Genomic DNA, 25,584 nt, shown 5'->3' with positions numbered 1-25,584 from the left:
GATCGTGTCTTAAACGAAGAAAGAAGAGGGCAAGCCCCTTCCACGTGCTATTTTATATACCCAAGATATTTGAAAGTAGACACCAGACGTCTATCCAATGGGAAAAGCAGCTGTACCTTCTAGACTAACCAATCACAACGGAAGCAGCTTTTGCCAATCTGAGAAAAGCATACTCCTACGGGACAATCTTTGGCAGTGGTAGGCAGTGGTATTTCCCAGAGATCAGTGTGGTTGCTGTTTCAAATATCTTCAAGGTTTGGTGGATGTGGAGAGCAAAATCTCAACATTTCCAAACAACGCCAAGCTTGGAATGCGATGAATTGTAAAGATGATGGTAAAGAGTAGGAGATCAGAGAGACCTGGAAGAATCAGCAGTCAAGTGCCAGATGAAAGTTATATAGTGAAATGTAAAGTGAAACATTATGACAAAAAGAGAGGATTTGATATAGACTAAATAATCTCGTTCTAAAACGTGTACCAAAACAGACAAAACAATTGCATAGAACTTTGAATGGAAGGAAATATTGAGAGAGCAGTTGGAAGAGTGTAATCATGGGTTTCATAAATAGCTTGCAAAGCAGTGACGTTATATTAAATTTTTATAAAATAGTGATTAGATCACAATGAGCATTGCATACAGTTCTAGTCACCACATTTTGGAAAGGACGAGAAATTTAAAGAGAGGGTGTAGAAGAGAATTACTTCAGTGGTTTTAGAAATAAATCATTTGGATTGGCGAACCTAGAATCACTTGCCTTGGTCAAAAAAAGACTGAGAAGTGTTTTGATAGAGTTGAGTAAGCTCCTGAGAAGTTTAGATTAGATATGTAGATAGAAGCTGTTCCATTAGCAGAAAGTTTAAGAGACAGAGCACAGATGAAAGGTGAAAGGTAAAAGATTCAAGGGGATGTCAGGGGGATACTTTTATGAAGGCAGATGTTGAAAGCAGAATCAAAAGGAAATTGGATTACCTTTTGAGGGAAAATAATTTACGGGCAATGCAGGGAAATGAGATCAGGGGCCTAATTGTTGAAATTGCTGTCTTCTGAAACTTCTAAGACACCTTCTTCAAAGAAGATTAGGTTTTGTCAACATTCATTAAGTGGCATTCCTACCCCTGTGTGGTGCCCAAGGGGCATATTGAATTCCAGCTGAAGTACAGGCATGACATTTGGGTGTCATGGTAATGTAGCAGTTAGTGTAATGCTATTACGGTGCTAGCAACCTGGGTTCAATTCCACTACTGTCTGTAAGGAGTTTGTACGTTCTTCCCATGTCTTCTCAGTTTTTTTCTGAGTGCTCCGTTTTGCTCTCACATTTCAAAGATGTATGGGTTAATTGGTTAATTAGTCACATGGGTATAATTGGGCGGTGCTGGCTTGTCGGGCCAGAAGGGCCAGTTACCAAGGCATATCACAAACTAAATAATTAAATAAATAACAGTGTGACTAGTTTCTAAGATATTTAATAATTCTGTAATTACTTTTGTCTTACCACTTGCTAATGTCCTAGATGTGTATTAAACTCCGGCAGACTAAGACAACTGCTGCTTGTCCCATCATAGCACAGTTTTAGTGTATTCATGAATAATGAAATTTCTAGCATCGGTTTTTTTTTTACTTGGTCACTAGCAGTTGGCCTCAGTAAATACAGCAGATTTATCAGTGAGAATTATTACTGAACTTGAAAGATGTAGAAGCTGGGAATAGTTGCAACTAGCTACTATATAAAATCAACTTGATAGCATTTCTTACCCTCATGCATCAGCTAACCATCGAAGAAAGGCAGTTTTAAATGTTAGGTGTTGGGAAAATGTATGCTTTAAAAAGAGCATGGCGCAATCCAGGTTTCAAAGATACATTCAATGTCAGAGAAATGTATACAATATACATCCTGAAATTCTTTTTCTTCGCAGCCATCTGCAAAATCAGAGGAGTGCCCCAAAGAATGAATAACAGTTAAATGTTAGGAACCCAAAGCCCTCCCACCTCCCGCCACCCACACATAAGCAGCAGCAAAGCAATGATTCCCCCTTCCCCCACCAGCAAAAGAAGCATCGGTGCCCCCCCCACCTACCGAGCACTCATGCATGCAGCCAAGCATCAGTAAAGACTTGCAGTATCCCAAAGACTACTCATTCACCTGGTATTCGACATACCTCAGGCTCTCTGTCTCTCCCTAATAAGGGAAAAAGAGGTGTCCCCATTTCACAGCAAAGGGGGAAACATAACAAACAACTCGCTGGTTTGCCATGTTAAAAGTCTGTTGTGTCGCTCTTTCCGAGCTCTGTGCCCAAAGAACTCGGGTCTTTGGGCACACAGCCAGCAGCCAGCTTGCTGCTTTCGATCTCCCGTCTCCCATGACACACCAATTTCTTGCAGAGGCAGCGACTTTGAGTCCGCCCACCTCCAGGGCCACAAAATCCCGGCACCCTGAAGGTGCGCTAGTCTTCTAGGCCACGTTCTTGGTATATCAAATAGTGGCCAGTCGTGTGACCCCGAGAGCGGGTCCCATTCCCACAGAGAACCAAAGTCAAAGTGTAACTCCAGGTCAAGGTCTTCAAAAGAACCCTGAAAGGGAAAAATAGAGATATTAAAGATAGAAATAGAGCTGTTTCTGAAGCAAAGGAGTCGCCATTAGGTGCCATCGTCCTTCTAAGCTCCTCCTAATCACAATGAGATGTCAGTTATTTAAGGAATAATCAAAGTATTTTCAGTAATTTTGTGGAGTAACTTCAATCCTTTCCAACAAAATTCATCATAATTTAGAAAACATTGACAAAGGAAGATTAAGATGGATGAGCATTCTCTTCCAGAAAATAAGTTGCCCTTCTGGCAGCTGAAGTTCCAAGAAGGAAGTGAATGCATCTGACTTGTAAAATCTCTGTTCATGTATTTATAGCTTGTTCAATAGACTCATTGAATTCAAGGATTGCTAGGGACCCCATGATGTCAACATTTTAGAATTCTTGTTTTATGAATACATATTGGTGCCAACAGCTCTGGGTATACATGCATCACATGTTTGTGCCATTTACCATTACCTTTCTCAGTGCATATAATAAATTATATTGATCTCAATATAGCCTAAGCAGGAATGTGTATTTGAATCTCAAAGGCCCACAGTATTTGAGCTAAATGGCTATTGTTTGCCATTTATGCACTAATGTAATTTTCTCTGACTTTATCAGGCAAATGGGCATGGACCTGGTACCCAGGAAGGACTTTGAAATGGTTGATCCCGATCAGATAAGTGTAGCAGATCTCTATAAACTGGTAAGTACTTAGTAGTCTTGTTTGCCTTGTGTGTAAAAGCCAGAAATTCCAACTGACTAATTCTTAAGAATTGCAATTGTTATTATCAGTGTAGAGGCAATCTGTGGACTCCTAGAATTTACTTTGAACACTAGAACATGTTCCATAATAGCAGAAATCTTTGAGAAATCGTTGAATGTTCCTCCAAAGTTGGGTACTAGGAGCAACAAAAGAAACTTAAACAGGGATAGTTCCTCTCTAGTATTTTTAAATTCTTGCCAAAATAGCTAAGAATTGAAACAGGATTGCAAACAAGTAGGGAAATAGAGCTAAAGCTTGATTTATATCTCTGATAGCAGGTGTATTAATGAGGAATTATAAGGATCATGCATAATTATTACTTTGAGCATTGTGAAAAGCTTGTTTCAGTAGATCTGCTTTATCTAAAAATCAAGTATATAGCCATTAACAGAGCACTGGAAATACCTCAAACATTTTTGTTAACCATTAGAAATATCCCAATGGAACAATCATGTTCCTTCTCTCCTCTTCTATTCTAACTCTCACCTGACATTTATTTCATGAAAGTAACTTCCACCATTGTTCAGCCAAATGAAGCCAACATTATAAAGGATATTTGCCATGTGCTTCTTGCAGAATTGGTCATTTTCATTGAAACAATACAAGATTTCTTTCTGCTTTTAAGATACAGATTTATTTATTTATCACATGTACTTCAGAACATACTGTCAAATGTGCCAGTTTTGTTGACAACCAACACAACCTAAGGGTCAGCACATAACAAGCCCTTTCTCTCAGTCTCAGTCTCAGTCACACACACACACACACACACACACACCTCCACTACAAGGACAGGCTGCCCCCAAAGACTTTGGCCCCTGACTCACAGATTCTCAAACGTTGGGCCTCTGAAATCTGGACATGCTAACCCAGGAATCTTGGCGGGGTTCACAGGGCCTGGTGCCTCCTGCTTCCACAGACTTCTAACCCCAGGACTCGCCGACTGAGGGGTGGAGGGGGTCACCAGCTTTCATGCTGAGGGCCCACCAGTATGGTCCTTACCATGGGAATTACTGGTCTTTGTCCTCAGAGCCTGTCAACCCAATCCACAGGGATTGCTAGCTTTTAACTATGGAGCACTCCAGTCTGGATTCTGATCACCAGCTCCTGCTCTTGACTCATCCTTTACTGCCCCAGACCTCCAACCCCATCCCCCATCCCTGCCCCAGAACCCTACTTGACCCCCTACCTCACGCGTTGTCACCAAAATATTCCCTACAAATCTAAAATATGTCTGAGCCAGGACCTTGACAGACATCGCAGCTCAGTGCCATCTTGGATGCGATGCAATATTCTATAGAATGCAACACAAAATGTTGAAAAGGCCTGTAGACTTTCACGTTTCCAAAGTAGGGAGAGCTTTCTTCTTTACCATTATGGGATAAGTTTGGCTTTAGAATGGAGCAAAAAGTGAAACCGATTTTTTTTTAGTTTTGAAATAACTCACACTGCATTGATGAAGATGATGAAAGACATTCTAACCTATTTGTTTTTCTGTCTGCAAGGGCCTAAAACCATTCAACTCCAGTACAGCATTTAATTATTCCGTAAATAACCCCATTTTAAAAAAATTAACGCTACTCCATCTGTATTAATTAATTACTGTATTTATATTTATTTATTAATTGTTTTTATCAGAGAAAGCAATTATTAAAAGAACCTTTTGATAAGAACAAATACCCAGCCTTATTGCACTTTTCAGCACGACATTCATTGCCTGCAAGTCAGAGCTTGTCAAGTACATATTAAAGTTCCTTTTAAAGTGAAATTTAAACTTGCTGTCCATTTCATTTGATGGAAGAAAACTACAAAAAGTAGTGGATACAGTTCAGTACATCACAGGTAAAGTCCTCACCACCAATGCACACATTTAGAAGGAACGCTGTCACAGGAAAGCAGCATCCATCATCAAGGACCCCCACCACTCAGGCCATGCTCTCTTGTCGTTGCTACCATCAGGAAGAAGGTACAGGAGCCTCAAGTCCCACATCACCAGCTTCAGGAACATCAGAACAAGAGCTCTTCCATCAGCTCTTGAACCAAAGGGAATAATTTCAATCACTCCAAAACTGATGCCACAATCTATGGACTCATTTTTAAGGACTCTACAACTCATGTTCTCAATATTTATTGTTTGTTTATTATTATTTTTTCTTTTCTTGTTGTATTTGCACAGTTTATTGTCTTTTGCACATTGCTTGTTTGTCTTTCTCCGTCATGTGCACATTTTCATTGATTCTATTTTGTTTCTTTCTATTTGAATACCCTCAAGAAAATGAATCTCTGGATAGTTAAGGTGACATATATGTACTTTAATAATAAATTTACTTTGAACTTTGATTTAAGCTACTTATAATTTTGAATACCTAAATTAATTCAAGAGCCATGAGGTAAAATTGCAGCTCTAAAACCTTCGGTTAAGACAACATTTGGACTATTGCGCTCAGTTCTGGTTGACTCACTATTGCCAGGATGTTGAAACTTTAGAGAGGGAGCAGAGGAGATTTATTAGGGTGCTGCCTGGATTAGAGAGTATGTCTCATGTGAAAGTGAGCTAGGGCTTTTCTCTTTAGAGTAAATGAGGATGAGAGGTAACTTGATAGAGGTGTATAAGATGATAAGGGGCATATGTAGATAGACAGTCTGCACCTTTTTCCAATGGCTGAAATGGCTAATACAAGAGGGCATACTTTTAAGGTGCTTACAGAAACATGTAAGTGGTATGTCATAGGTAGGATTTTTACACAGAAAGTGTTTGGTGCACGGACCGTGCTTCTATACGTGGCAGATGTATGAGGGACATTTAAGAGACTCTTAGATAGGAACATGGATGAAAGAAAAATGAAGACCCATGTGGGAGTGAAGCATCAGATTGATCTTGGGGTTGGTTAAAAAGCCCTCATAACATCGTGGACTGAAGGCCAAGTACTGTGTTGTACTGTTCTATGTTTTAATTAAATCTTCCTTCTGCCTCCTTTTTTCTAAAGAAATCATCACTACCTTATTCAGTCATTCCTCATAGCAGCTATTTACCAATCCAGGCAAGCCTCGTAGATTTTTATACCCTCTCGAGTGCAATCATGCCATGCCTGTAATGCTGTGTCCAGAATTGTTTATTTTCTCCACCTAACTGACCAGATCTTGTATCTCCTTGTGATAATGTACCTTCCTTGGCCAATTTGTATGTCACCAAGAAGCACAGAAACATTGACATTAAAACAAAAATGGGTTATTCAGCTCTTCAAACCTGCTCCACCATTCAAACAATTATTGATGATCCTCTATCTCAGTGTCATATTCCCATTCTCTCCTAATATTACTTCGATGCATCTTACCGAAAAATCTATCTCCTTAAATAAACTCAGCAACTTGGCCTCTACCAAAAGGTCTAAATATTATGCTCCTGCATTTGGGCCTGCTAAATCTTGTGTAACTTCATGGGTTACAGCTCAGTCCTTAATGTGTCACTAAGCTATCTTTGGACCCAATTTTCCACTCTGCTTTGCATCCTATAGGCTTTTACTTTTTTGACTAACCTGCATGTGGGATCTTGTCTGAAGTTTTGCTAAAATATACAATGCCCAGTATTCATCTGCAACATTTTCAACTGATCTGAGAAATAGTTTTTTTTAGTGACAAAAGACCAGCACTCTAACTAATTTTTTTCAGTGCCATTCCTCCCTTAAAATACTCTTTTATGAACTCAGTGTTGAATGAGTACCTGTCTACAGCTAACACTTCTTTTGCTGGATGACATAGAGGTGGATCACAGACAGTGATGGAAACTATGTGGGTGGAGTCATAGAAGTGTTCAGTACTAAGATATTTTTACCCAGAGTTTATAACACCCCACAAATATATCTAGATGTCCTAGTGAGCAAGATTTATGCAGGCTATTTGTAATAAGATAAATGATTTGATAGCCCAAATAGAAATATGTAAGTACTGTATGTCTTAAATGATTTGATAGCCCAAGTAGAAATATGTAAGTACTGTATGTCTTTATAGTTGTTCTAAAGCGGGTGTCTTAACCTTTTCAATGCCATGGACTCCTTGGGCAGTCCAGTGAAGCCTATGGACCTCTTCTCAGAATAATGTATTTAAATATATAAAACAAAATACATAGGATTACAAAAGAAACCAATTATATTGAAACATAATTATAAAAATATAGAAAACTTATTTGTGATATAGTAATATATGTACTTCTCTATTAACATGTTAAATAAAAAGACTATATATGTAAAATTAAATTTACTTTTTAAAGACATATCAATGGTTGCTTAGACTGAATAAGAATGTTAAACTGTTGGTGGTCTTTGACAAAGCAACATGCATGTCATGTTGGACATCCAATTGCAGGGCTATCTGATAATGGGCCAGCTGCATCGCACGAGTGTCTGCATTTAGGAGAATTGTGATCATGTTCGATCTAGTGGCAGGTCTATTAACTACCATAATTTCAAACTAATGATGAGTGTGCCGAAAATGATATATTTAGATTATGAGGACACTCTGTCCTCATTTATTGTCATTTAGGAATGCATGTATTAAGAAATGATACAATGTTCCTCCAGAGTGATATCACAAAAAAAAGGACAAACCAAAGACTGACATTGACAAGACCACATAATTATAACATATAGTTACAGCAGTGCAAAGCAATACCATAATTTGATAAAGAGCAGACCATGGGCACGGTAAAAAAAAAAGTCCCAAAGTTCTGATCAACTCCTGATAGTCCCCGATAGCAGGCGGCAGAAGGAGAAACTCTCCCTGCCATAAACTTCCAGGAGCTGACAACTGTCGATGCATTGGCACCTAACCACAGCTGACTCTGAGTCCGCCGAAAACTTCGAGCCTCCGACCAGCCCTCTGACACCGAGCACCATCTCTGCCAAGGGCTTCGACCCCGTCCCGGCCACTGAGCAACAAGCAAAGCCGAGGAATCGGGGCCTTCCCCTCCAGAGATTCTGGATCACACAGTAGCAGCGGCAGCGAAAAAGGCATTTCAGAAGTTTCTCCAGATGTTCCTCCATTCTCTCACGTCTGCCTCCATCAAATCAGGATTGTGCACGGCACCCTACTTGACAGATTACAGATATCATTCACCGGAGTGGCCGCGCAAACTGTGTCACGCCGCCATCTTCTCCTCCTCCTTTATATTTTGTGATATTTGTAACAACAGAATTGCTATTTAAAATTATCCATGATTTCTATTAGTGACAAAGTCACAGGTACTGCAAATACTACTGTGGTTTGTTGCCTACATTCATAATTGAAGAAAATTCTATATTGCAGTTAGTGAAAATAAAGATATAAAATTTTCCATATCCAAGTTCACCCTGAGGGGTCTGTGGACCCCTGGTTAAGAATCCCTGTTCTAGAGGCATGCTTATAGGATGATCAGAACTGGGAACTCAATATTTCAGATTACTTGATAAAAATGGAAAGCAACATGAATTAGATAATAGGAGCAATTATAAGATTAGAAGGTGGTAGAGTTGGAATTGGTTTATCGTTGTCGCATATACTGAGATACAGTGAGATACAGTTTTATATACTGTTCATATAGATAGATGATTACACTGTGCGTTAATGTAGAACAAGGTAAGACAATAACAATGCAGAATAAAGAGTAATGGCTACAGGGAATATTCAATTCAGGTAACCAATAAGGTGGAAGATCATAATCAAGGAGATTGTGCAATTTAGTCAAAAGTGTAATTTATTGTGCTAAAGAACTGTTGATAATCTTATCAATACTATAATCTTACAACAGTGGGGTCAAAGCTATCCTTGGGTCTGATGGTACAGCTTTCAGGCTTTTGTATCTTATGTCCAATGGAAGAGGGGAATAGGGGATTGGTGGGGTTTTTGATTATGTTAACTGCTTTATTAAGGCAGTGAGGAATATAGTCAGAATCCATGGAGGGGAGGCCATAGGGAGGGTCCAGAGAAGATTCACAAGAATGATCCCAGATCTGAAAGGTTTAATCTATAAGCAGTGTTTAATGTCTCTGGGCCTGTACACAATGGAGTTCAGCAGAATGAGAGGAGATCTCATTGAAACTTACCAGGTACTGAACGGCCTGGATAAAGTTTATATGGAAAGATTGTTTCCATTAGTAGGAGAGCCTAGGATGAGAGCACAGCATAACAACAAAGGGACACCCTTTGGAACTGTGATAAGGATGAATTTCTTCAGCCAGTGGTTACTGACTTTGTGGAATTTGTCATTGCATGTATCTAGGGCAGTAACTGATGGGCTCATGATTAGCAAAGGGAGAAAAAAGCTTAAAAGAAAATCAGCCATGAATGAATGGTGAAGGAAACTCAATCACAATGAGATGAATGGCTTAATTCTGTTCCTATACCTTATGGTAAGGAGGTGGGGTATTTCTGTGAGTCAAGGTAGATATTAGTGTGGTGCTAGGTTGTCGAATAAATGCAATGTATTTTGATGAGGAATCAAATTTTGTTGAAATAAGGAATGCCAGAGGAAATAAGACAGGAGGCAGCTTGGTCTAGAAGCCGCCAAACAGTTGCCTCACAATGGGACAGAATGTGACTGGTGAAATATTAAAGGCATGCAAGAAGGGAATTGTAGTTATCATAGGGAATTTTAGACTGTATATTGATTGAACTAATCAAACTGGCAAGAATACCATGGAAAAATAACTTTTTCAAATTATTTCTCTGAGCAGTATCTACACAACGTATCAAAGAATGGGCTACGTTAGACTTTTCATGTATGATGAGACAGGGCTGTTAAGAGATCTTGTAATAAAGGATCCTCTGGGAAGAAGTGATCACAACATAATTAGAATTCCTGAAGGCACAAGTGCCTGTAAATGGGGAATCTAGAATAACACAGGAAGTGCAAGAGGAACTAAACAGGTCAACCTGTATCTATACATCTATCCATCAATGTTTGTGGTTGAGACCCTACATCTGGATTGTGGCCTGATGAAGGGTCTCCACCCGAAACATTGACTGTCCATTTTCCTCCATAATGCTACCTGAACTCTGAGTTCCTCCAGCACTTTGTTGATTGGTAGTAGAATTCCTGAGACAGTTTGCAGGCAAATAGCTTGGATGTAAAAGAAGTGCCTTCGTCTTAAATTATAAAGGGATGAAGAGATGGTTGTCTTAAGTGGTTTGAGCAAATAGTCTAAAGAAAAGGTTGGTAAATATGCAATGGCAGATACTTGAGCATCATACTCAGCATAAATTTATCTCAATCAGAAAGAGGGTGTCAATGAGCCACCCATGAGTCATAGAGAAGTACAGCTGAGAAACAGGCCTTTCAGCCCATCTAGTCCATGTCAAAACAATTTAAACTGCCTACACCATCGACCTGCACCGGGACCATGCCCTCCATACCTCTACTATTGATGTACTGTACCTTTCCAAACTTTTGTTAAACATTGAACTCAAGCTTGCATGCACTACTTGTGCTGGCAACTCATTCCACACTGTCACATCCTCTGAGTGAAGAAGATTCCCCTCATGTTCCCCTTAACCCATGACCTCTGGTTATAGTCCCACGCAACCTCAGTGGAAAAAGCCTGCTTGCATTTACCCTATCTATACTCCTCATAATTTTGTATATCTCTGTCAAATCTCTTCTCAGTCTTCTATGCTGTAAGGAATAACGTCCTAACCTCTTCAATCTTTCCCTATAACTCAGTTCCTCCAGACCCAGCAACAGCCTTCTGAGTTTTCCCTGTACTCTTTCAACCTTACTTATATCTTTCCTGTAGGTAGGTGACCAAAACTGCACACAATACTCCCAATTAGGCCTTACCAATGCCTTAAGCAACTTCAACATAGCATCCCATCTCCTGTACACAATACATTGATTTATGAGGGCCAACATGCCAAAACCTTTCTTTACGAACCTAGATATGTGACAGGTACTTTCAATGAACTAGGACCTGTAATCCCAGATCCCTTTGTTCTACCACACTCCTCAGTGCCCTGCCGTTCACTGTGCAAGACCTACCCTGGTTAGTTGTCCTGAAGTGTAACATCTTACACTTGTCTGCATTAAATTCCATTTGCCATTTTGTGGTCCATTTTTTTAGCTGATACTGTTCCCTTTGCAAGACATGATAGCCTTCATCACTGTCTACTACACCCAAGTCTTGGTGTCATCTGCAAATTTGCTGATCCAGTTAACCACATTATCATTCAGTTCATTGATATAGATGACAAACAATGGACCCAGTACTGATCCCTGCTGCACAGCATTAATCACAGGCCTCCAGTCAGAGAGGCAACCATCTTTTAGCACTCTTCGGCTTCTCCCACAAAGTCAATGTCTAATCCAAGTTACACCTCATCTTGAATGCTGAGTAACTGAACCTTCCTGATCAACCTCCCATGTGGGACCTTGTCAATTGTCTTGTTAAAGTCCATGTAGACAACATTCATTGCCTTGCATTCATCCACGTTCCATTCAAGGTAACTTCCTTGAAAAACTCTGTAAGATTGGTTAGACATGACCTACCATGCACGAAGCAATGCTGACTATCCTTAATGAATCAATGTATATCCAAATGCTTATATATCTGGTCCCTTAAGATCCCTTACCCCATCTTTCCCACAACTGATGTCAGACTCACCGGCCTATGGTTTCCTGGTTTATGTCTAGAGCCTTTCTCAAACAGCAGAACAACATTGGCTATCCTCTAATCCTCTGGTACCTCTCCTGTCGCTAAGGATGACTTAAACATCCCAGCTAGAGCTCCAGGAATTTCTGCATTTGCCTCTCATGAGGCCGGAGGGAGCACCTTATCAGGTCCTGGGACTTATCCACCCTGATTTGCTCCAGGATCGCAAACACAGCCTCCTCTGTAATCTGTACAGGGTCCATGAAGTTGATGCTGCTTTGCCTCACTTCTGTAGACCCTGTGCCTATCTCCTAAGTGAATACAGATGCAAAGAATTCATTTAAGACCTCACCTATCTGTTTTAGCTCCACACTTGGATTACCATTCTGGTTTTTCGAAGGACCAATTTTGTCCCTTGCAATTGTTTTGCTCTTCACATATCTGTAGAATTCCTTAGGATTGTCCTTCGCCTTGTCTGCTAAGGCAATTTCATGCCTTCTTTTAGCCTTCCGGATTTATTTCTTTAGTGATTTCTTGCATTTCTTATAATCCATAAGCACCACATTTGTTTCTCCTTGCATATACTTGCTATCCACCTCCCTTTTTCTCTTAAGCAGGGCCTCAATATCTTGAAAATCAAGGCTGCATACACTTGTTCTCTTTACCTTTTATTCTGACAGGCACATATAAGCTTTGTACTCTCAAAATTTTACTTTTGAAGGCCTCCCACTTACAAAGTACACCTTTGCCAGCATACAGCCTGTCCCAATCCATACTTGACCGATCATTTCTGATACCGTCAAAACTGGCTTTTCTCCAATTTAGAATCTCAACCTGTGGACCAGACCTATCTTTTTGCATAAACACAAAATAATCTGCAGATGCTGGGGTCAAAGCAACTCCAGGACATCTCAAATGTCCTCTTTCTTTAAGGATCGCGATTTCCCTTCTGCCGTCATCAGTTATGCCCTCACCCGCAACTCCTCCATTTCCTGCACTTTGACCCTCACCCCATCCTCCCGCCACCACAACAGGGACAGAGTTCCCCTTGTCCTCACCTACCACCCCACCAGCCTCCGGATCCAGCACATTATCCTCCGCAACTTCTGCCACCTTCAATAGAACCTCACCACTAAGCACATCTTTCCCTCTCCACCTCTCTCAGCTTTCCGCAGGGATCGGTCCCTCCACGACTCCCTGATCCACACGTCCATCCCCACTGATCTCCCACCCGGCACTTATCCCTGTAAGCGTAAGTTCTACACCTGTCCCTACACCTCCTCTCTTGCCACCATTCAGGGCCCCAAACAGTTCTTCCAGGTGAGGCAACACTTCACTTCTGAGTCTGTTGGGGTCATCTATTGCATCCGGTGCTCATGGTGTGGCTTCCTATACATTGGTGAAACTCGACGCAGATTGGGGGACCGCTTCATCGAGCACCCCTGCTCCGTCTGCCACAACAAACAGGATCTCCCAGTAGCCACCCACTTCAACTCTGCTTCCCATTCCCATTCGGATATGTCCATACATGGCCTCCTCTACTGCCATGTTGAGGCTAAACTCAGGTTGGAGGAGCAACACCTCACATACCATCTAGGTAGTCTCCAGCCCCTTGGTATGACCATAGACTTCTCCAACTTCCGGTAATTCCCTCCCCCTCCCTTCCCCTATCTCTATTTCACTCTGCCCCCTCCCCCAGCTGCCTATCACCTCCCTCATGGTTCCGCCTCCTTCTACTACCCATTGTGCTTTCCCCTATTCCTTCTTCACTTTTCCTGCCTATCATCTCCCTGCTTCCCCTCCTCTACCCCTTTATCTTTCCCCTTACTGGTTTTTCACCTGGAACCTACCAGCCTTCTCCTTCCCACCCTCCCCCCACCTTCTTTATAGGGCCTCTGCCCCTTCCCTCTTCAGTCCTGACGAAGGGTTCCAGCCCGAAACGTTGACTGATCGTTTCCACGGATGCTGCCTGACCTGCTGAGTTCCTCCAGCATGTTGTGAGTGTTGCTATCTTTTTGCATATTTACTTTGAAACTAATGGCATTGTCATCACTAGATGCAAAGTGCTCCCCTACACAAATTTCTGTCATCTCCCCTGTCTCATTCCCTAATAGCAGATCCAGTATCTCATTGGGACTTCTAAGTATTGATGAAGGAAACATTCCTGAATACATTTGACAAATTCTATCCCATTTAGTCCTTTTACAGTATGGGAGTCCTAGTCAATATCACCTACTATAACAACCTTATTTTACTTGCAACAGTCTGCAATCTTTCTACAAATTTGTTCGGGTTCTTACCCCAGATGATCTTTGCCTTCAGCATGAAACCTAATCTGTGGGATAGGGAGTAGTCATAGTTTCCCAATACTGGATGGTCTTTGCTCTTCTCCCGATAGCATTTGTATCACAGGTGTCTTGTCTCCCTGCAATAACAGCAGCAGCCTTGACTCCCTACACTGGGACCTCTTGTTGACGGAGAGTCTAGTGCAGCCATTCTGCATGGGTTTGACTGGGTCCTAAACAGGAGACGGGCAGTTCATGGTCCAAGATTGGTGAGGGGTGAAGCTACGAGGCATAGAGGCTGGGCTTGGGCTAGGCCTCTTTAACCTCATGATGTAGTCCCTCTGCCATTATCGAGATAAATGGATTGGTTGATCAGAGCCTCTGAGCCATCTGCTGGCCCTCCTTCAGTAAGTCTCGGAGTTTGTGGCAGTATAGAGTGGCCAAGATTCAAGACTCGATTGCGTATTCGGCTGCTGGCTGTCTGCCCTGTAAAATCTTCATCAGACAGTTCAAAGCTCAGCTAGCTCCAGCAGGATGAGAGAGCACCTTCCTCAAGGCAACCTGGAATTCCTCTGAATCCAAGCACATCTCCATTGTTCACTCCCAGTATGCACTGGCCCAGGCCAGAGCTCTTCCAGTCAGAAGAAAGATAATGAAGGCCACCGTTCTGCATTCCGAAGGAATCAGGACGGCTGAAGTTTGAACACTAATGAGCATTGAATGAGGAACCCATAGCAAGAGCCCGGGTTACCGTTGAAAAATCTCCAAGGATGTACTGGCTCCGCAGGGTGACCAACTGGCTCTCCCAGGCGACTTGAGGTTCCTCCTTGTGAAAGCTGACAAACAGCGACATGTATCTCCAGGCTCTGTCTATAAATCTTCTTGCTGTGGCTGGTCACAGCAGACAAAAAAAAACTGATACCCCACTGGGTCCATACTGGCTCAATCATACTGTGACAAGAATCCTTGACGAGGATGGTTTGGACCCAAATGCTGGAGTATCTGAGGCTAGGTCAGGACACGGAATAAATCTGGATCGAGAACTGAGCACCAAACAAAACATAGACGATATCTCTGGTTGGGCTTATGATTGAGCACTGAGGCTCCGTTCAGCTGCTCTTTAAATACTCAATTCTTGGCACCCAAAACATGTTTGCCAATTAGTATGATGGTCCTGAACTCTTATCCATACTCCGGAGAGTTAGAGCATCTAAACCCCAGAAGCTGGTGCGATTGGGTGCGCTTCGTAACACATGGAGCCTTTCCCACCTATGCTGTTTATAAATAATGTATCCAAAACAGTGTGTTGAGGATTTGACTGTATCAGTGAGTTTGCTTATCCTGTGGTAGTTTTTGAACAAGAACTCTATTGGAATGAAGAAAACAAATGCACTGGGAAAATGCACATTTGGGCTCAATCATCAATAAGTGCAGGACAAAACAATGTCACTTACAACAGTCGAACTGTATTTGTACCTGTAGCGATGAAAGCAAATATACCTACATATTCAGTGTTCACAGCCAGAAAGATGCATAAAATTGTTTAATACCGCTTAGTATTTGCTATAAATGCTTTAAAACATGGACCTGCCTGATTTTTTAAAATTATTTGTAGTGGAGATCACATTAAAATTAAACAATTACAGGAAAATATGTTAATTTTGCAAGGAGTAGACACCTAATAATCATATTCTTCGTCCACTGTCATTGATCTACTGTGTTGTGTCATTGAAGCAATAGCTGCTCTGTGTATCCATTAATCTGCTGTCATTTCCTGATGCTTCAGGCACTACCACAGCCACAGAAACAGGACTGCTTAAGTAATTCTCAATAATCATAGTACATCACTTAACATGATGTGATGTGTTAATCAGTACAGAAATGTGGCCTTGTCCTGGAATATCACCAATGGAAGGTTCAAGATGATACTGTAGTTCAAATTGCAATAGAGTTAGCAATGTCTGATGAGGCGGAAGAAATTAAAATTGATGAGTTTGAACTAGAGTCATTATTCAGCATTAGCAAAAATAACAAGTTAGCCAAAGGTATCATTAACTATTAAGCAGCAACTTTTTAAGGATTCTTCCAGTACTGAACCTATTTGAAAGTGCCTGCAATACTGAACCTAGTTGTCATGCCAAGACCAAAATAGAAAATAGTCATTACCTATAAATTTGAAATTAGCTGCACAGATATTTTTCAAGCTTGTGCAGTATTGCGCATGTTAGGTTTTACTTGCGAATATTTCCAGGACAATTGGTGAACTATAGAAATTTGTGCAGATATTTCTTGCCAAAATGGATATGACTGGTGTAGCTATTTTCATGTTTTCCAACAGAACTGACTGTTAATAACACAAATCCTGCAGCAAGTCAGCAAAGATCGAGAAATTCGGTGATGTCCAATGGGATCTTAATTGCCACAGCCAGAATTGTTTTTGGTGACTCGCTTTTGCCAGCAAACATCACTGACGAAGCGTAGACACAACATATTATTCTCCGTAACTTCCACCACCTCCAATGGGATCCCACCACTAAGCACATCTTTCCCTCCCCCCCCTGCTTTCTGTAGGGATCGCTCCCTACGCGACTCCCTTGTCCATTCGTCCCCCCCATCCCTCCCCACTGATCTCCCTCCTGGCACTTATCCTTGTAAGCGGAACAAGTGCTACACATGCCCTTACACTTCCTCCCTTACCACCATTCAGGGCCCCAGACATTCCTTCCAGGTGAGGCGACACTTCACCTGTGAGTCGGCTGGTGTGATATACTGCGTCCGGTGCTCCCGATGTGGCCTTCCATATATTGGTGAGACCCGATGCAGACTGGGAGACCGCTTTGCTGAACACCTACGCTCTGTCCGCCAGAGAAAGCAGGATCTCCCAGTGGCCACACATTTTTATTCCACATCCTATTCCCATTCTGATATGTCTATCCACGGTCTCCTCTACTGTAAAGATGAAGCCACACTCAGGTTGGAGAAACAACACCTTATATTCCATCTGGGTGGCCTCCAACCTGATGGCATGAACATTGACTTCTCTAACTTCTGCTAATGCCCCACCTCCCCCTCGTACCCCATCCGTTATTTATTTATATACACACATTCTTTCTCTCTCTCTCCTTTTTCTCCCTCTGACTATACCCCTTGCCCATCCTCTGGATTTTTTTCACCCCCTCCCCCCTTTCCTTTTCCCTGGGCCTCCTGTCCCATGATCCTCTCATATCCCTTTTTGCCAATCACCTGTCCAGCTCTTGGCTCCATCCCTCCCCCTCCTGTCTTCTCCTATCATTTTGGATCTCCCCCTCCCCCTCCCACTTTCAAATCTTTTACTAGCTCTTCCTTCAGTTAGTCCTGACAAAGGGTCTTGGTCCGAAACATCGACTGTACCTCTTCCTAGAGATGCTACCTGGCCTGCTGCATTCACCAGCAACTTTGATGTGTATCACTGACAAAGCATTGCTTTCTGATATCACTGACATCTGGCATCTTGCAAGCAGTTACTATAAAATCGCATGGTCTCTTTCGCAGCACAAGAGTAAATCGTCAGCCTATTACCCAGAAACATTGATGTGCACTATGTTCTCCCCTGTTTCTAACATTCCCAACACGCTATTCATCATATGCCCACAGCAAATTTTTCCCACTTCCAACTCATACTTTTCTGTTGCTGTCCTGTGGCTGAGCTGGAGTTCATTAAAGTCTGGGTCATTTACTGGCAGAGCATAATGGTGACACAACTGTTGCAAGTTTTGGAGGCATCCAATTTCAACTAACAGACAGGAATAACAAAAATGTATTATTTAACGTGAAGCCTTTTCTACTACTCTTTTTAATCATGTTCTTTTCAGTGATAATGTTTGATGATTTGTTGAAAGTCAACATATTGGGTACAGTTCCACACACGGTACCACTTAGATGCATCAAGTGCCAGCTGATGGCATCCTGCACCACTTCGCTGATTGAAGAATACTGATTTTGTAGCAATTAACTGGATTTGATTTGTTTTTTTTTGGAAGCTGGATAATTTTTCACTGATGTTTTAACTGATCTGAAGCAGCATGGTTGAAGGCATTGCTAGTTCTTGATCACAGATCTTAAATCCTGTTGATGGATTCTGTCTGGTCCCATACCCTTTCCTGCATTCATTGCCCCAGCCATTTCTTGATATATGGAGTGAATAAAATTGGCTGAAAACCTGTTTCTGTGATGACAAGGATCTCAGCTGAAAGTGCAGATAAAAAGCCAGTCCTTGTAGTTAGTGAAGGAGTAGACAACATGTAATGGCAGATGAGTTACAGACAAGTTTCATAAGAAACCTAGCAATAACTTCGTGAGGGATCTTTTCATTTTGTACATTGAAAACATCAAGATGTTTTCTCAGACAAATAATAAGTACAGGGCAAGGAAAAATGCTTTGGAATGAAGTCATATTAGAAAATGGTTGAGATATTAATTCAGCATCAGAAAAGCCAGAGGAAGATTACAAAGTTGTTTTGAATCCAACTTTACCAAAGCTTGTGGAAAGTTTCAGGAAAAATATAGAGGTAATGGATAATTAAAACAAGCAACACAAAATTCTGGAAGCATTCAGCAGATCAAACAGTAACCATGGTGACAGAAGCACTGTTTCAGGTCAAGGATGGAACAGAAGTGGTAAGAAATGTAGTATGTTATAACTGAAAATAATGGCTGGACTGAAGACCAAACATGTTATGCTAACAATTATTTCAAAAATGGCGCATTGAAAAAGAAGAGATTAAAAAGAAACACATTGAAATAGAAAGGAGTGGCCATATTTGTGAACAGGGAAAAGAATAGCTGCTTACCTGAAACTGCTTGGGTCTCAAGAGTTGCAGCATGATACATAGAACGTGAGATGCTCTTTTTAAACTCTGGTTGAACTTCATTGGTATAATGTTGGTGGCTGAAGACAGCCCAGAGTAGGAATGGGGCAGAGAATTAAAGTGTCAGGTTTTAATTCTCTACGGGACCACCTCAACAGACCAAACAGAGGTGTTTGGCAAAATGGTCACCCAATATATATTTGGTATATTTGGTAGAGAGGACCACATCCTGAGACAAATGCAATATTTAAATTGGAAGAAGTATATGCGAAGGACTACTTCGTTCTTTGAATGGTGGGGAAGGAAGTGGTGAAGAGGAAGGTGTTGTACCTCCTACAGGCAAGAAGAAGAGAGGATGGTGCAGGTGAAAGAGCAGAGGCATAATCCTTTTATAATGCGGCAAGGAAAGGGTAAGGCCCATCTTGTGGCTTATCCTTTTGCAGGAGGTGGAAATAAGTAGGATGATCTGTTGAATGTGATAGCTGATAGGGTGGAAGATCAGGGCCAGGGAAGACCTGTCCTGGAGTAGAGGAAGTGAGCATGAGCTCAGGCAATAGACATAATTGAGAGTCATGGTTACAGAGAAAAACCATTTTAAGAGCACATATGTAGAAAGTCCTATCATCATACAACAGAAAGAAGAAAACAGGGAAAATGTAATGGAGTCCGTGTTGCAGGAATTGGAAGGCTTATGGATCTTGGTCACTAATCTTATCATCTCAGTGGGAAAATGAGATATCAAGCAAAGGAAGGAATGAATAAGATTTGGGCCATATGAGCAGGGTGGAAATTTGTAACAAAGGTGATAAAATTTTCAAAATCAGTATGAGTACAGAATAAACCTAATATAGTCATCTTTGCACTTTGCAGTCCTTTTCCTGTTCCAATGAAGAATTCTTGACCCAATATGGTGGACTCTGTTTCTCTCCCCATGGGTATTGCTTGAACTGCTGAATGCTTCCAGAATGTTTTTTTTTCTCTCTGGAAGGTTATAATCTTGGACTATGTTGATGCTCTAAAAGTTCTGGTACAGAATTGCAGCTGTGGCAAATTTTTGAATTAAGACCCACAGTCATGAAAATCACAATGTGCATTCAAAACTGCACATTGTTGCAATTGTTGGAAGATAAGCAAAGCATAGCAACCTAAGCAATGACATTTTGAGCAGTTTCCGACCAGAAGGAAAACTATAGCACAACTCAAGCAACTCACTCAAAATGCTGGAGGAACTCAGCAAGTCAGGCAGTATCTATGGAAATGAATAGTCAACATTTTGGGCTGAGACAATCCTTCAGGACTGAGAAGGAAGGGGAAAGATGTGAGAATAAAAAGGTGGGGGTAGCGGAAGGAGGTTAGCTGGAAGGTGATAGGTAAAGTCAAGTGGGTTAGAAAGGTCAAAGCCTAGTGAAGAAGAAATCTCATAGGAGAGAAGAGTGGAGCATAGGAGAAAGGGGGAGACCCGAGGGGACCCGGGGGAAGTAATAGGCAGGTGAGAAGAGGTAAAAGGTCAGAGTGAGGAATAGAGGAAGTGGGGGGGGGGGTAAGATTTGTTTGCCAGAAGGAGAAATCAATATTCATACCATCAGGATGGTGGCTACCTAGACGGAATGTAAGGTGTCGATCCTCTACCATAAGAACATAAAGAATATAAGAAATAGGAGCAAGAGTAGGCCATCAGGCCATCAAGCCTGCCCCGCCATTCAGTAAGATCATGGTTGATCTGTCCGTAAACTCAGCTCTATCTACCTGCCTTTTCCCCATAACCCTTAATTCCCTTACTATGTAAATATCTATCTAACTGTTTCTTAAATATATTTAGTGAAGAAGCCTCAACTGCTCCCTGGGCAGAGAATGCCACAGATTCACCACTCTCTGGCAAAAACAGTTTCTCCTCATCTCCATCCTAAATCTTCTCCCCTGAATCTTGAGGCAATGTCCCCTAGTTGTAGTCTCACCTACCAGTGGAAACAACTTTCCTACTTCTGTCTTATCTATCCCTTTCAAAGTTTTGTATGTTTCTATAAGATCCCCTCTCATTCTTCTGAACTCCAGAGAATATAGGCCCAGGCGACTCAACCGCTCCTCATAGGTTAACCCCCTCATCCCTGGTATCAACCTGGTGATCCTCCTCTGCACTGCCGCCAAAGCCAGTATATCCTTCCTCAAGTATGGAGACCAGAACTGCATACAGTATTCCAGGTGCAGTCTCACCAGTACCCTGTATAGTTGCAGCATGACCTCCCTGCTCTTGAATTCAATCCCCCTAGCAATGAAGGCCAACATTCCATTTGCCTTCTTAATAACCTGTTGTACCTGCAAGCCAACTTTTTGCAATTCATTTACAGGCACTCTCAAGTCCCTCCGCACAACAGCATGCTGCAATCTTTCACCATTTAAATAATAATCTGCTCTTCTATTATTCCTTCCAAAGTGAATGATCTTGCATTTACCAGCATTGTATTCCATCTGCCAGACCTTAGCCCACTCACTTAACCTATCTATATCCCTCTGCAGACTCTCCACATCCTCTGTACAATTTGCTTTTCCACTCAGTTTAGTGTCACCAGCAAATTTTGCTATGCTGCACTCAGTCCCCTCTTCGAAATCATCAATGTAAATGGTAAACAGCTGCGGGCCCAGCACCAACCCCTGCAGCACCCCACTCACCACCGACTGCCAACCGGAGAAACACCTATTTATACCAACTCTCTGCCTTCTATTGGTTAACCAATCCACTATCCATGCCAATACATTTCCTCTGACTCCATGCATCTGTATCTTATTTATAAGTCTCTTGTGCAGTACCTTATCGGACGCCTTCTGGAAATCCAAGTATACGACATCTACCTGTTCCTCTCTATCCACTGCACTCATTATGTCCTCAAAGAACTCCCGTAAATCTGTCAAACAGGACCTGCCCTTTCTGAATCCATGCCACGTCTGTCTTAATGGAACCACTCCTTTCTAAACATTTCGCTGTTTCTTCCTTATGACAGCTTCAAGCATTTTCCCGACTACAAATGTTAAGCTAACTGGCCTATATTTGTCCGTGTTTTGCCTAAATCCTTTTTATAAAAGTGGCGTGACATTTGCTGTCTTCCAATCTTCCGGGACCTGCCCAGAGTCTGGAGAGCTTTGATAAATGATTACCAATGCGTCTACTATAACCTCTGCCAATTCCTTCAGCACCCTGGGATGCATCCCATCAGGACCAGGGGACTTACCTACCTTCAGGCCCTTTAGTTTGCTCATCACTATCTCTTTAGTGACAGTGATTTTATCGAGGTCCTCACCTCCCATTTCATCCATACCCTGAGAATGGCACAAGAGGAGGCCATGGACCAACACATCAGAATGGGAATGTGAATCAGATTTAAAATGTTTGGCCACTGGGAAGTCCTGCTTGTGGTGGATAGTGCAGAGGTGCTCAATGAAGCAGTTCCCCAATTTACATTGGGTCTCATTGGGAGGAGGCTGCATTGGGAGCACCAGACACAATAACGACCCCAGCAGATTTGCAGGTGAAGTGTTGCCTCACCTGGAAGGACTGCCTGGGCCCTTAATAGAGATGAGGGAGGAGGTGCATGGGCAGGTGTAACACTTCGGCCACTTGCAGGAATAAGTGCTGGGAGGGAGATTAGTGGGAAGGGACAAATGGACAAGAGAATTGCAGAGGGAGTGATCCCTGCAGAAAGATATGTTTAGTGGTAGTACAACTAAAGAGAGGTTTACACAACATCAAAGCAAGTAAACAATGCATAGACTACAATTCAAAGATCAAAGTGAATTTACTATCAAAGTACATATATGGTGACCATATACTGCCTTGAGGTTTTTCTTGCAGGCACTTACAGAAAGAAAGAAATACTATAGAATTTACGAAACATTAAACGTAAACATGTGTGTGGCATCTAAACAGACAAAGACTGGCAAACAACCAATGTGCAAAAAAAAAAGCAAACTACAAATAAAAAGTTAATATTGAGAACATAAGTTGTAGAGCCATAGAATCAATTCAGAGTAATGGTGATTAAAGTTATCCACAACAGTTCAGGAGCCTGATGATTGTAGGATAATAAGTGTTCCTGTACCTGGACATTAATGCTAAATTCAAAGCCAACTCATTCCAACCTCCCGGAACTGGGACTCAACACCTCTCTTTGCAACTGAATCCATGAGCTTCTGATCAACAAACTGCAATACCTCTGCCACAATTATCCTCAATCGTGGTGCCCCACAAAGCTGCACACTCAGCCCAGTACGCTAGTCCCTATACATTCATGACAGTGTGGCCAGATTCTGTTCTAACTCCAGCTACAAGTTTGCAGATGATACCACTGTAGTTTGTTGTATCTCAAATAATAAGTCAGAATACAGATAGGAGAGAGAGAGCTTAGTAAAATGGTGTCATGACAACAACCTTCCTCTAATGTCAGCAAAACAAAAAAGCAGATCATTCACTTCAGGAAGGGGACGAAAGGTGTGCTTTTGTCTACATCAACAGTGCTGAGATCAAGAGGGTTAAGTGAATATCACCAAGAGCCTGTCCTGGTTCAATCACATTGCGCCAAGGCCAAGAAAGCTCACCAGTGCCTCTATACCCCAAGAACTTTGGTATGTCCCCTTTGACCCTCACCAATTTCTATTGGTGCACAATAGAAAGTATCCTATCTGGATGCATCACAGCTTGGTATGGCAACTTCTATACCCGTAACCACAAGAAACTGCAGAGTGGTGGACGTGGCTCAGCACTTCACGGAAACCAGCCTCCCCTCCATGGATTTTGTTTATCCTTTTCATTGCCTCGGTAAAACCGCATTCAAAGGCCCCACCCACCTTGGACACTCTCTGTTCTCCCCTCTCCCATCGAACAAAAAATACAAAAGCCTGAAAGCATGTACCATCAGGCTCAAGAGCAACTTCTATTCAGAGGTTTAAAAAGGATTGAATGTTCCCTTACTACGATAAGGTGGACTCTTCACCTCACAATATACCTCATTATGACCTTGCTCCTTATTATCTATCTACACTGCATTTTCTCTGTAGCTATGATATGTTATTCTACTGTTATTGTTTTTCCTTGTATTACCTCATGCATTGCATGTACTCCACTATGCCAATAACAAGAAAAACAATGAGATCGAAATCACAATTAAAATTAATAATTAAGACATCAACATAAATGTTGACACAGCTTCAGATTGTTCCATCAAGAGAATACTCATTCAACCAGAAGCTTATTAGGATAACAAACACAAAATTCTGGAGGAACTCAACAAGTCTGGCAACATCTATGAGGATGAATAAACGGTTGACATTTCAGGCTATGATTCTTCATTAGGACTGGAAAGGAAGGGGGAAGCAGCCAGAATAAGAAGATGAGGGGAGGGGAAGAAGGAAGGATGCCTTCCCTATCATTGTGGGGCACTTCAACCGGGCCAGTTTGAAGAAGTCGCTGAACAACTGCCACCAACATATCACCTGTGGAACCAGAAGAGCCAACATATTTGACCACTGTTATACCACCATCAAGAATGCTTACCGTGCCATCCCACGCCTACACTCTGGAAAGTCTGATCACTTGGCTGTACTTTTACTTCCAGCATATAAATTCAAAGGGGGAAGGTGTAACCTGGGTTAATTAAATCTAAAGGTGTAATGTTAGAAAAGTCCACCTGTAGAGGGATGAAAACAATGTTTACCGATTTTAAAAAAAGAGAATTTGAAAAAAAACACTATGCGGGAGGAGCCGGGCTGACATAGGATGGATAAGGAGAGAAATGCAGCAACGGTTAGAAGCTGAAGACATGAACTGTTAAGAGTGGAATGAGTATCTTTACCCTACTAACTTGAAACCCCTGGAGGAGAGACAATTGCAATAAAAGATTCATTGAAGCTACAGATATAACCCACAGCAGCTATAACCGAGACAATATCGGCGGAGACAAGTGTTCAAAATCCCTACCGTGTAGTCAGGAATTAGGTCTGTAAAATCATACCAAGGGATTTGGTCAAGTTTTTTGTACAAGTTTGTATATTGACTTGCTGTGGATGATCAACTGCTTCATCCAATGAAACCAGAAAACAAGATGGCGAGCCACCCAAGGTGAAGAACCAGTGCAGGAACGAAATGTGTAATGACGCAGAGGATTTAATACTGTTGGGTGAATAAGTTACTTTCATTTGATGAATCCGAATTTGATTTTCTGCAAGAACTGATAATTTTTGCTAAGATTTTGATAAGTTACTGAACTAGATTTACTTTGTTTAAAAGTTGTGCTCTTGGAGAATTGTAGTGAAGGGAGTTAAACTGTGTATATATAACTTTTGAATTTGAATTTAAACTTGTAGATATTCTGCCTGGAATTGAAACTGAAGTTAACTATAATACTTGAGAATAGAATTATATTTGGTTTTCTAACTAACTAGGGATAAGTAAAAAGGGAAGTTTAGGTTGTAAACTTTTAAATAGGGAATAACACTCAATCTAATTAGTTAGA

The 25,584-nt window shown here is 41.6% G+C and overlaps 1 protein-coding gene across 1 annotated transcript in view; it reads left to right on the top strand.

Moving 5' to 3' along the window:
• The window catches only part of dock3 (dedicator of cytokinesis 3), a 946,041-nt gene that overhangs the window by 393,959 nt on the left and 526,498 nt on the right, over positions 1-25,584 (top strand). The window contains exon 7 of the mRNA XM_072280136.1: positions 3,190-3,274. Within this exon, the coding sequence (XP_072136237.1) occupies positions 3,190-3,274 (85 nt within the window). The remainder of the gene's footprint in view (positions 1-3,189; positions 3,275-25,584) is intronic.

Source organism: Mobula birostris, chromosome 16, assembly GCF_030028105.1.
Source record: "Mobula birostris isolate sMobBir1 chromosome 16, sMobBir1.hap1, whole genome shotgun sequence".
NCBI classification, from domain to species: Eukaryota; Metazoa; Chordata; class Chondrichthyes; order Myliobatiformes; family Myliobatidae; genus Mobula; species Mobula birostris.
Note: the sequence above shows the minus strand (reverse complement) of the source record. Positions and strands in the feature narration are given on the sequence as shown.